Here is a 13,589-nt window from a genome sequence, read left to right on the forward strand (position 1 = left end):
ACAGGGTGTAGGTTACTCCATTTCTCTGCATTTGTTATTGTTGGACCTGATAAAAAAATGTATTCTTTTTCAAAGTTTGATATCGACACGTTGTAAGTTTCCTCCTCTGAAATTTGCAACAATTGTAGACTTCCAAGCTTGTGTAAAAATAACACCTATAAGTAAACACAGCAACAAATGGCATTCCTATTGCAGTCTCTCGTTAGATTTAGAAAAGCATTGATTTGTTCTGGATTTCATATGCTTCACTTGACGTGTTTTTAATATCCATTTTAAACGTGGTGGAGCCAGTAGGTGGCTTAAGGCTAGTGCATCTACTCGCAGTATTACCAGTATGCCATCTATCTATCCACCTAGCCTCCGCTGCTTCTGTAAAGGCTAGGCCGTGTGTGTGTGTTTGTTTGTGCAAATTCTCACTACAGAATGTTTGTACAGTTAAAATGGCAATTACATTTTTTATCTAAGGAACTTTTCAGTATTAATAAAGTGTAGTTACTCTAGATATTTTTTGCCATTTATAGTGATTGCTAAATCACTGTAGACCTTGACATTTCAGTAGTATACTTTCAGGTTGCTCACAGTGCATCAAGATTGCTTTGAATTTACCTTAGTAATACATCTTAAATACTAATAATGCTACTTAAAATGCATTACTAAATATTTTGTGTGTGTGTGTATAAAAGCACTTTTGTGTCCCTGATGTGGTCAGAAGGAGCAGGCCGTATAGCAGTTGATGCAGGCCTATCGTCAGATGCTAATCCAGGCACTTTGAAGCAAGTGTTGCACCTATTTGCTGTCATTGTAAATATCACATCAGATGGGTGTCACGGCATCCCGAGTACAAGTAACAAAGTTGTAATGTTACATGCTGCAGGGAGGAACTTCAGCCGTCATCGACATGGAGAACATGGATGACACTTCTGGCTCGAGCTTCGAAGACATGGGCGAAATCCACCAGCGTTTGAAGGAAGAGGTAGATGACGAAGAGGTGGACACTGAGGCTGCAGGAGGCGAGGAGGAGGATGGAGAGTTCCTTGGGATGAAAGGCATCAAAGGACAGCTGGGCCGACAAGTGGCAGGTGAGGTGAGTTTGGCCAGAACAATGACATCCTGGGACATCTTGGCACTCCATGGGCTGAGCAGCAGTCAGCAGGTATAGCTGTAGCACACCAGCCACTATGGACTTTGTGCTTTAGGAGTAAGTTCTGATTCATTCTACTGAACATGTGTATTATATGGTAGTGAGCTCTTCCTTTTTTTTTAGTACAACTTTGGGTGGTAAAATACTTCACACTTTTTGAAAAGTAGTGCAAATCAAGTGCTTTTTCAACCAAGGGCGGCTGCAAATAATGAATGATGCCATCTAATGGATGGCTGCATTTTTATGACAACTTAGTATTTGTGTCGCAAGTTGTTTTAGTCATTGCCAGTGGTTGCCATAAGTACTCACTCGCCTCATTTTAAGAGGCATCTTGATCAGAAGTGCTTAAAAAGTATGCCAATCCAAATAATCCTTACCAAGTGCTTCTTGGGAAAAGTGTCCCTTGAATATCAGCCTCTTGAGTTTGAAAGTTGTGCCTCAGTGTGCTAGGTGCTCACAGGCGTGCACCATATGCAGAAGGAATAAATAAGTCGTTACTGATTCTCACTCTTCATTTTATTGATGTTTTTAGATGTGGCAGGCTGGGAAGAGGCAAGCTTCCAAGGCCTTCAATCTCTATGCTAACATTGATATCCTCCGGCCCTACTTTGACGTGGAGCCCATCCAGGTTCGCAACAGGTAAGAGGGCTCAACTAGGCCAGGGTTAGAGGGGGTAAGAGCAGTGTGTATTTATGGTTAAATAATTTGATTGGTAATGGCAGAGCCCTCGACATGAACTATGGTGACTGACTACATATTTTATTTGTTGTTTGAGTAAGTTCCTTCCTTTTGATGTGGTCATTAACTAAATCAGCCTCTTATTTTGTTGCCCAGTAGCCGGGGGCTCAGCGAGATAAAGCAGCTCCAGGTATTGCTTCCTCTCCCTCATCCATGTCTAGGATTCTTTATTAAACACGAGAAGCTGAGACAAGCAGCCTGGAAGACCAATATTCTCTGACAACAACTAATACTCTTGTAGCTACAGGGCAGATAAAAGTACATGGGAGTGGTAGTAGGGACTAGAGTTGGCTAAAGTTGCAAGTATATTGGTGAAATGGAGGTGTGATGAATGAGACTGTTCTGGTTATAACTCTGCTTGTGCAGATCTCTGCCAAGAGGCAACACACTTTGTTGCTGCAACTTCACTCTGGCCTAGATTACCCAAGGGTTGCAGAAGCTGTTTCAGACAATCTGATAATATCGCACTACAGACAACTTCTAATTCAATAGAAATGTAAAATAAAATGAAGAATTGCTTGTATACAGGGTTCATTTTTAATTTCCCATTAATGCTTAAAGAATGTATGGATCACTCCTTCTGAAAATCGAAAGCCTTCTTCTACCGCCCCCTTCCCCAAGCCGCTCGCCCTTGTACTTACTGTATTGAGAGCCCCCTTCCACCAGTCAGCTGGGCAACAAATACCAGTTTTGATGGTAAAGAGTGTAAAAACAGTGCCTTGTAATTGGCTACGGTTTCAGACACTCGTTGCTGTTATAGACTTCATAAACACACAACAGGGTCATTAGCTTTTATAGGGACCTCAAAGCCAACACATTTGTTTAAGCTGATTATCCAGACACACTCTGGAAAGATGTCACGTGTGCTTCTGTGGATCGTTCGGAAGGCCAGTTTGGTAGAAAGTTGGCTGGTTTTCATTCACTTAAGGCCATTGGTGGATGTAGAAGTGTAACAACTTGGACACACTAAATCCCTGTGAACCTAAATAAGAAACTCATTTTTATTCCTGCTTGGATGGCCGTTTTAGTATGCAATGAGGCACTGATAGAGTAGAATATATTTTTCACTGATTATTGATTCCTCACAACCACTTTGATGGTGTCGTGGAGCCGCAGTCTCTGACAAGGCAGGGTTTTGAAAAAAAAAATGTGTGTTTGAGATTTGTTTCTTTCACATCCTTAGCCTCCTATGATCCACTTACCATTTTTATTTCCATGCAGGCTGTTGGAGTCCATGATTCCCGTTAGAGTGATCAACTTTCCTCAGGTAAATACCTTTGATTCACTGATCAATAATATATCGCATTTGGACTGCTCAATAATATATTGCATTTTGGACTTCTTCAGTAGTTGCTTGGCCTGTGCAAAGACTTCTGTGGCGTCAGATCCTTCAACACTTACTCTTCCAGAAGCTGTTTTAACTTAGATTTGCGGTTATTTTATTAAGAAGCTTTTTAAACCTTTCTGCTGCTTTGGAGCTCATTGAGGATCTGCAGTTGAAGAGAAATACAGTACAGCGATAGTGGAATCAAGCTAGAATAACCATAGTTTGACAAAAGGCTGTTACCCTTTGTGTGCTAAACTGAGTCTTAAGATTGGTGACTGGCTTGCCTCCCAATCAGCACTGAGCAGGCCTGCTGTGGGCACCCTAATGCAATCTTTCCATGTGTTTATTCTCTATACAAATGGATATTCAATAACTGCCTGAGAGATGCTTTTTTCTTTTTTTGGATAAACTTTTTTTTTTTTTTGTTTGTTTTTTCAGCCACTTCAACTATATAGATCCAAAAGGCGGAAGTTAAAAAAAGTAATCAAATATGTATCACAGTTCCCTTCCATCTTGGGAACCTGGAGCTCATCTCTCCTGTGGGCCTCCAATACCTCCATTTGAATCCCCAACTCCCCAACTTTCTTTCAACCATGGCATGTCTGGGCAGGGCTCCAATTATATTTTCCCATATCTTATATAAAAATATATACTTTTAAGAGTAGGCAGTGGACACATAGACTACTGCCTGCTCTTAACAAATGAAAGTTACACTTGTCATTTTTTCATTTTTTTTAAATTAATCTCATTTACCTTTAAGGAAAATGGGTTGCATAAAAAAATGCTTTATTTAAAAATCAATTGCAGACATGGTGGTCTGCTGACCTCATCAGGCCACCATCCCTGTGATGGCTGTAATTCTTAATGGGTTGCAGATTGTGACCTATCTCATTAATATTCATGAGAAAGGTCGATTTGCAACACACTAGTAATTGCTAAATAAAACTTTCATACATTTACAATTGCTATTAACAAATAGTGTTTTGGAAAAAGTTGCTATCCTAAAGGTTCATGCATCCGACCCAAAGACAAGTATTGCTGGAAGCAGTGTCTTTCTAATAATTACAAATGTATTGCTCCTTGGTCACTCTATTTTCCGACTTAAATAGCACAGATCAGCAGACAGGCTAGGTAGCATATACCTGAGAAAAAATCCATAATTTGCGTTAATGATAGTGCAGTTTGATGCTTCTCAATTGTGTTGTCCTTTGTAATTTGAGTTACCTATTTGCCCATGAGAAATTAAAATAAGCATTTGAGGTGCAATAGGTCTCATATTTGTGAGAGTTAGATCTAGTTGTGATGTAAATGTATTTTACCTATGTGTTTTGGTTCGGAGTGTAGTGGATGTATTGCGGGTGCCACAGCAACCCTCCCAGGTCTGTCACTGCAGGAGAGAGGACACAACAAGGCTGCCATCTTGGGAGTATTTTTGCATCCTTCCTACAGACTCGCTATGATATTATACACAGAACTCCAGAGGGTGTTGGAGAAGCGCTCTGCACCTGTGTCAGAGGCTGTGGGGAGTATTCGAGGTGGGGCCTCTTCCAACAGGAAGCGGTGCTATTCGAGCACTGTTTTAGACAGCTCTTCTGGAAATGGCATCTGCAAGGTCGCAGTAGCTGTGAGGGGACTGTCAAAGCCATGACACCAGTGAATTCCGAGAGTAGGAAGTGATGGGGTTGCTCCACTTTTTTGCCCATTGATACACTCCTCCCCTCACTCTGGCACCCTTGTGTTAGCTTCTTTGCACTACGGAGTTCAGAAAATGGCTGCCTCTACTAACTGAACTCTATTTTAAGAGGCCCAGTTTACATCCAAAGGCTATATGTTTTGCTATCAAGCTTGAGGCCGTGAAGTGCCTGGGCCTGGAGCTGCAACTCCTTTTCCACCATTTTCGAGACCACACCCTTCACCATCTTCTTGTCTAGAACTAACCTATGCACTTTGTTGGTGCCCCTCTGGAGGTTATCAAGAGCACGTGCTATCTCCTAGTGTTAAGCTCTACTCAAGTCAGTTGCTTAATGCACCCACTGTAGAGGTCTTGACAGAACAAGAATGTCACAGATCACAATTCTGACATAGCTTTTTCACCTCTTCATCTCTGCAAGGTCGAAGCAAATTAATTATAGCGATTTTGTTAAGAATGGCAGGCACCTGCAATGCAGCCCTATGAAATGGCAGAACCTGTATTACCAAGTGCCATATAAAAAAAAAAGTTATTCCCAGAGTGCCCAACACGCACCAGAAAAAGAACCCATGGGGAAGAGGATGTGGTGTAAGGGCCAGAGCTGCCGACCTTGAAGCTGGGGAACACGGTTCGAGTCTCGGCGCTGACTCAACATCCTGTGATTCTGGGCAAATCACTTAATCTACCCTTGCTACCAAAAATGAATGTGTTCTTGTGTAATGTAACAGGTGCTAATGTAAAGGGCTGCAAGTTTGCGCTAACTGAACTCTATTTGAAGAGGTCCAATTTACATCCAAAGGCTTGATGTTTTTTGCTATGAAGCGCAAGGCTGTGAAGTGCTTGGTCTGGAGTCACCACTCCTTTTCCACCATTTTGGAGACAACAACTTTCGCCATCTTTTGCGTAGAACTAACCTATGTGCTTGGTTGGTGACCCTCTGGAGGTTATCAAGAACACGTGCTATTGCTGTACTCAAGTCAGTTGGTTAATGCACCCACTGCAGAGGTCTTGACAGAACGAGAATGCCAGATATTACAGTCCTGACATAGCTTTTTCACCTCACATCTCTGCAATGTCGATGCAAATAAATTATCGCGATTTTGTTAAGAATGGCAGCTGCTTTGTAGCGCTATGAAATGTCAGAAACTGTATCACCAAGCGGTATATTAAAAAAACTATTCTGATGGATCCAACTACCTGTGGATTCCTCACCTAAAGAATTTTCCCCTCGCACCAGCTTTCGACGGAAATTTCCTTCTAGCTCTGCACGTCGATGATGACGTCACAATTGCCTGACTCCCACGCAACGCCGTCTCCAGGCAATAAGAAGTCCTCGTCGACGTGCAGACGTCAGTTCCCTTTTTTCCGTGCCTTTGAGTAACGGATTTCTTTGAGGCTACCAGTGAGCTACAGTTTCACTTTGGTGTAACTATGTTGCAGCTGACTAAGTCGGGTTTTAAACCCTGTAAGCAGTGTGGAGGTCGCATGTCGGTCACGGACCCACATCACCATTGCTTGTGGTGCCTTAGTTCTGACCACGAAGTCGAGTCGTGCGGTTCATGCCAACGCATGAATCCAAAGGGCCTGAAAGAACGGGAGGCTAAATTGTTTCTGGCCCGATCCAAGAAGGAGAAGCATCATTATAGAGAATCTTCTTCTAAATCCTCGAGGTCTCATCGGTGTCATCGGGACTCTCGGCGCCGGCATGGATCACAGCACCGATCGAGCAGAGACCGCTCCTGTTTGTGATCACCATCGGCTCGGCGCCGACTTCCGTGGGAGGTCAGCCCAACTGTGACGCCTCCGACGACTACAGCTTCACCGACGTCTCCACTGTCGGTGTATGAAGTGGATCCGCATCAGGAGCCGAGGGCTTCTCCGGAGCAGGAGATGCCTGGGCCGTCGTTGGCTTCACCTCAAGCACCGGGTCCTCAAGGTTATCCGGCTTTCCCTGCGCCGGGCTCGGATCCAGCAGCATTTCTTAATGCTATGTTTAATATCTTTGCCACCATGGAGCCTGGAGGTGTGCATGCGGGGCCGTCAGGCCCTTTGGCCTTCGACATGGGTGTTCCGGCTTCTTACAGGCCGACGCCTTTCATGCCCTTTCTTCCTTCGGGAAGTACCGCTTCGGCGCCAATGCCTTTGGCGTCACCCAGAAGACCGGTGACGCCGACGACGTCCACCGTCCCAGCGCCGATGGATTCACCACGGATCCAGGTGACCTTAAAGATGCCTGTGGTGCCGAGGGATCTGGCGTCGGATGACTCAGAGGATAGACACCGCCAGAGATCTTCAGCGTCGGCTGACTCCTTATCGATGCCGGGGATCAAGTCCAGTCTCCGCTCCAGAAGGTTGGCTCTGAGGCTGCTGGAGGAGCAGGAATATGAGAAGCAGCACTTGGAGGAAGGAGAGATCATTGAGCCTTCAGGGGACCTGCAAGGTTTGGACACTGCAAGCGGCCTAGACACTTCCCCGAAATGGGACTTGGCTTCTCCGGGGCAGTATACAGAGGAGGCTGCCTCTTTTCATGCTGTGGTGCGGAAGGCAGCATACTTTTTGGACCTTCCACTTCCAGCTGCGGATGTGAAGACCAACATCCTTACTGAGGTGTTGCATCCAGCTTCAGCTGTGGCGGAGCCCCTTCTTCCTTTCAATGAGGCTCTTATGGACCCTATGAGGGAAGTTTGGAAGAAGCCGGTGACTTCGGCTGCAGTAAACAGGTCGGTGGCGAGACGCTATCGAGTGGCTGCAGGTGATCCAGACTTTTTGTCCAAGCACCCGACTCCAGAGAGTTTGGTTGTGCAAGCGTCGTGCTCCTCCTGTTCTGCTCCTGGATCGTTTCCCAGAGTTCCAGCACACAGGGAGTCTAAGAGAATGGACCAGTCAGCTAAAAAGGCCTTCTCGTCATGTAGCATGGCTTTGAAATCCACAAATGCTACTTGCATTTTAGGACGATACATTTATGCCCTTATGGACGAGGCTAAGGGGCACCCGGGATTATCCCAGGAGGTGCAGAACCTTTTGTCGGACGCTCAGGCAGCGGCGACCCAGGTGATTCAATCTGGGATGGACACCTCGGACTCTGTGGCCAGGGCTACGAGCACGTCCATAGCGACGAGGCGGCATGCCTGGCTGCGATAGTCAGGATTCTCTCCTGATGTTCAGACCACTATGCTTGACCTGCCATTTGATTGAGACAAACTTTTTGGATCGAAAGCCGACTCTGCCTTGGAGCGCTTTAAGGAGAGTAGAGCCACAGCAAGATCCTTGGGACTGCAAGCAGCCACATCCTCTTTGAAATCATTTAGAAGGTTTAGAGGATTTGGTCGTGGCGCTTTCTTTCGTGGCAGGCTCCATGCGCAGAACAGCAATCTTCAGGATCTCTCCCTTATAGATCCTTCAGGGGCAGGGGTAGAGTACGCACTAGAGGGGCTGCCCAGCAGCTCTCTGCCTCTTCCTCCTGAGGGGTGCAGCAGGGAAAGCAACCTTAGTTCTCCATCACTCCCTGTTCACACATCTCCTGTAAGGGGGGGGGGGGAGACTAACTCACTTTCTCCGCATGTGGGAGTCAATAACATCAGACACCTGGGTCACCGATATTGTGGGGAAAGGTTATGCTCTTCCCTTTCGGGAGTTTCCTCCTCCCATCCCTCCCCGCCCATCCTTCTGTTCGGACGACCATCTTCTGTTACTGCAACAGGAGGTGATATCCCTTTTGTCAAAGGGCGCAGTGGAGTTGGTCCCGGAGAGGAGAGGAGAGGAGAGAAGAGGGGTCAGGGCTGCTATTCAAGATACTTCCTGATCCCCAAAAAGGATGGTCGGTTGAGGCCAATCCTGGGCCTGAGGATTTTGAATTGGTTCCTCAAGCAGGAAAAGTTCAAGATGCTGACCCTGTCACAGGTTCTTTTAGCGTTGAACGAACGAGATTGGATGGTGTCCATCGACTTGCAGGATGCTTACTTCCATATTCTGATCCTCAAGTTGCACAGGAAGTATCTCCGGTTTGTGGTGGGGTCGCAACACTATCAGTTTGCGGTCCTTCCGTTTGGTCCTACTTCGGCCTACTACACCTTGAGTCTTCACGAAGGTGATGCCGGTGGTTGCAGCGGAGCTCAGAAGAAAGGGGATAGCAGTATTTCCTTATCTGGACGATTGGTTGATCAAAGCCAAGTCTCCGGAGCTCTTGCGGCATCACCTGCAGTCGACAACTCAGTTGTTGTTCGATCTGGGCTTTTCATTGAACGTGCCCAAATCTCACCTAGAGCCCTCTCAACGCCTCCTGTTCATAGGGGCAGTACTGGACACAACATTGAATCAGGCCTTTCCTCCGCTGCAGCGGATTCAGGACATTCAGGCGTTGATTCCAATGTTTCGAAATGGAGCGGTCGTTCCAGTCCTTAAGGTCCTTCGTCTGCTCGGTCTGTTCGCTTCTTGCATCCTGCTGGTCACTCATGCACGCTGGCACATGAGGGCTCATCAGTGGTGCCTCCGCAGGCAGTGGTTTCAACACAAAGGAGATCTCGAGGACTCGATAAGAATCTCCAGAGACGCTGCAGCGGATCTTCAATGGTGGGCTGCGGTCAGCAACCTGTCGCAAGGAAGGGCGTTCTCGCTACCTCCGCCAGTGGCCACAGTTGTAACGGATGCTTCCATTCTAGGGTGGGGAGCTCATCTGGGGACCTGGAGATCAAAGGTTGTTGGTCTCCAGGAGAACAGAGGTTTTACATCAATCTGTTGGAACTGCGGCCGATACATCTGGCTCTCAAGGCCTTCCTCCCTTCCCGGTCAGTCGGTTCAGGTCCTTACAGACAATACTACTGCAATGTGGTATATAAACAAGCAGGGAGGAGTGGGGTCGTATCTTCTCTGCAGAGAAGCTCTTCAGCTCTGGTCCTGGCTTCAGGACCACCAGATTTGCTTGGTAGCAAATCATTTGGCCGGAGTTCTGAACGTGCGTGCGGACAGTCTCAGTCGTCTCATCTCGACCGATCACGAGTGGCGTCTTCATCCAGATCTGGCCCTTTACATCTTCCAGAGGTGGGGATATCCTCAGACAGATCCGTTTGCCACTCGGGAGAACACGCACTGCCCGTCGTTTTGCAGCCTCCAGTATCCGGTGCAAGGAGCTTTGGGGGACGCGTTTCAGATGTCCTGGAAGGGTCAGTTGCTTTACGCATTCCCTCCCATGCCCTTGATTCCTCGGGTTTTGAGGAAGATCCTCCAAGACGGGCACAAGTGATCTTAATAGCCCCAGATTGGCCAAGAAGGGTATGGTACTCGGATCTTCTCCAACTCTCTCTGTGCCCTCCGCTCCGTCTCCCGTACAGGGCAGACCTCCTCTCGCAGGGGCAGGTTTTACACCCCCACCTCCAGAACCTGCACCTTCATGCCTGGAGATTGAACGGGGCAATCTGAGTTCCTTTTCTCTCCCGTCGGAGGTGGCGGTGGAAGTTATTTTATCGGCCAGGCGACACTCCACCAAATCGATCTATGCAAGCAGGTGGGACAGATTTGTCAGTTGGTGTGGAGAGAACCAAATTGATCCCTTGAATGCCCATTTGTCAGATGTATTGTTATTTGCTTTATCCTTGGCACAGAAGGGTTGTGCAGTTGCCACAGTTAAGGGTTATTTATCAGCGCTGTCGGCTTTTCTGTGCCTTCCAGACCAACTCTCCTTGTTTAAGTCACCTATTGTATTGAGGTTCATTAAGGGTCTCACTAATAAGTTTCTGCCCACTCTGTTTGTTATGCCACAGTGGGATCTTAACTTAGTATTGACCTTTCTCATGGGATCGTCATTTGAGCCAATGCACTTTTGTTCATTGAGACTTTTAGTTTTGAAGGCTGTTTTTCTAGTGGCCATAACATCGGCTAGAAGAGTGAGTGAGCTTCAGGCTCTTAGCGTAGAGCCCCCATATATTTCCTTTTACAGGGACAAAGTGGTGTTAAGGACCAAGGCGGCTTTCCTCCCGAAGGTTGTTACACCCTTTCATTTGGGACAGTCCATTACTCTCTCTTCCTTCTATCCTCCACCTCATCCATCCAAGGAGGAAGAGAGGCTTCACCGGTTGGATCCACGAAGAGCATTGAGCTTCTTCGTCGACAGGACGAGGGAGTTCAGGCAAGATGATCAGCTCTTCATTGGTTACGTGGGGAAGAGGAGAGGCAGAGCTGTCCACAAGAGAACGCTGTCCAGGTGGGTCATTCTTTGTATCAAGCTATGTTACTCTTTAGCAAAGAAAGAACCTCCTGTAGGGCTTCGAGCAAATTCCACCAGGGCTAAGGCTGCTTAGTCGGCCTTGGCTAGGGGTGTTCCTGTGGTTGACATCTGCAAAGCGGCAACTTGGGCATCCCTCCATACTTTTGTCAAACATTATTTTTTGGACTGGAGGGATGGCCATTTTGCCCGCTCAGTGCTGCAGGATTTCTTGGTTTGACCATTCAGGCACCCACCTGCGGAGGTGGTACTGCTTTGGGACTCTATTCTTTAGGTGAGGAATCCACAGGCAGTTGTATCCATCAGAAGAACAAGTTACTTACCTTCGGTAACGCCTTTTCTGGTGGATACACTAGCTATTTGTGGATTCCTCACGGTCCCACCCGCCTCCCCATTGCCTGACTGGTCTTATCACGAATTCCTTGGGTGAGCACCTGTATATTGTATATAGTTATATGATGATGCGATGTTTATATATTTCTATATATATGGAAACGTGTGGATATGTATATATATTTATATATGCATAATTCGTGGTGTTGTTTCTACCAGTTTCGTTTCATATTATTGGAATAAAAGTTGGTATATAAGTTTGATTGATGTACTTGTATCACTTCTGTGATGTCAATGTTCATCTGTTCGCCTCAAAGGCACGTAAAAAATGTTGATAACTGACGTCTGCACGTCGATGAGGACTTCTTATTGCCTGGATGACGTCATACGGCATCGCGTGGGAGTCGGCCAATTGTGACGTCATCGTCGACGTGCAGAGCTAGAAGAAAATTTCCTTAGAAAGCTGGTGCGAGGGGAAAATTCTTTAGGTGAGGAATCGACAGGTAGCTAGTGTATCCACCAGAAAAGGCGTTACCAAAGGTAAGTAACTTGTTTGTTATTCCCACACTGCCTCAGCATGCATCAGACAAAAAACCTTAAGGGAGAGGATGTGGTGTCTGGGCCAGAGCTGCCGACCTTGAACCTGGGAAACATGGTCCGAGTCTCAGCTCTGGCTCAACATCCTGTAACTCTGGGCAAATCACTTAATATTTCCTTGCTACCAAAAATGAATGTGTTTTTGTGTAATGTAACTGGTGCTCATGTTTAGCGCTGTAATACCTTTCTATCGAGTTCACACTATATAAAACTGCCAAAAAAATAAAGTGCTCCTATACCTTCATGCCAAGTACGCGCTACATAAAACTGCAAAAAAAAAAAGACACCGCAAGGAAACCACAAGATGCCCGAAAACACGGAAGAAACAACATATGGCCACGCAGCGCGAAGCGGCAAGGCCAAAGAAAAAAAATAGTGCACCACACCAAGGACTCTCGCTGATCGTGCAATAATCCATGCAAGAGGTGGTAACAAACCAGCCTCAAGGCGGGACAAACGTAAAGCATTTACCAACGGCATCAAGGAATTTTATAAAGGCAGGTCCACCAAACAATGAAAGGGATGGGCCTGAGATGAGCGTGGTTAAAGCCGACAGAATAGATTACAACATGTCGAAGAGCAGTGCTTGCATGCTGCTATGCTCAACTATTAGTGGAGAAAGCATTAACTAAGTTGCAGGAGTAGATTTAATCTAACTAGTTACTCCATTCTGTACAAACTAGAATCCGATCTGGCATGGGCATCGAGCCAGTGGTTCCTTCTATAACAGACATTTATGAACGGCAACAGACTAAGGCGGCAGGGTTGGAGTTATGTTTCATTTGGACCTTTGCTCCTCATCTAATACCATAGGTCATAATTTTCTTTTTCTGTGTCTGGCGACCTGTGCATTTAGAGGACATGTTTTGTTGTGGAGTGGGAGCTTTCTATTCTTCCTTAAGCTTCTCCTTTGGTGTTCCTTATCTATCTAGAGTCTCTCCCCCCCACCCCCCTTTTTTTTTTTTGGTTTAACCTATCTGCGTCCTCAAGCCTACCTGTTAAGGAAATTACACATGACCATATATCTGTCTGCAGACAGTCCGTGGCTTCAAGATCAGTCATCCCAATCACCCTCGCATTCTTAAAATGTAACTCTGCTAAATCAGATATCATATCTATTCATAGTAGTCTCTGGAAATGGGACGATACCTTATGGCCACTTTCTTGGGTCCTCCACCTAAGCCACTCCAACAGCAAGAAATTGTAGTACCTTGGTGGATTCTCAACTGTCTTTAAAGCCTCAGATTTCAGCTGTCATTAAATGCTATTTGTACATCTAAAAATGTGGTTTTATTTTTTTTTCTCCTTTTTGTCAAGGGCTCCTAGTCGCAAATGGCTATTTACATTTGCACTTGGATTTTATTAACTCTCTGTATTTGGACCTTCCTGAAAAAAACCTGTCCCATCTTCGGAAAATTCAAACTCCCATTTACATCATTTTTATTCGTATGAAATTCAGTCATTTGCCGCATCATCATAAACAATTTCTTTAGCTCATGGATCCAAAATATTACCATTTTATCTGCTTCCATTCTTCAAAAATATT

General features: G+C 45.9%; 1 protein-coding gene across 2 annotated transcripts in view; it reads left to right on the forward strand.

Annotated features, from left to right (window-relative positions):
* Positions 1 to 13,589, forward strand: part of YIPF3 (Yip1 domain family member 3) — a 63,300-nt gene that overhangs the window by 18,496 nt on the left and 31,215 nt on the right. For both annotated transcript variants that reach the window (XM_069236258.1, XM_069236259.1), the window contains 3 exons: positions 875 to 1,084; positions 1,674 to 1,780; positions 3,101 to 3,146. In XM_069236258.1, the coding sequence (XP_069092359.1) occupies positions 875 to 1,084; positions 1,674 to 1,780; positions 3,101 to 3,146 (363 nt within the window). The remainder of the gene's footprint in view (positions 1 to 874; positions 1,085 to 1,673; positions 1,781 to 3,100; positions 3,147 to 13,589) is intronic.

The sequence above is a fragment of the Pleurodeles waltl genome, chromosome 5, assembly GCF_031143425.1.
Source record: "Pleurodeles waltl isolate 20211129_DDA chromosome 5, aPleWal1.hap1.20221129, whole genome shotgun sequence".
Lineage (NCBI taxonomy): Eukaryota > Metazoa > Chordata > Amphibia > Caudata > Salamandridae > Pleurodeles > Pleurodeles waltl.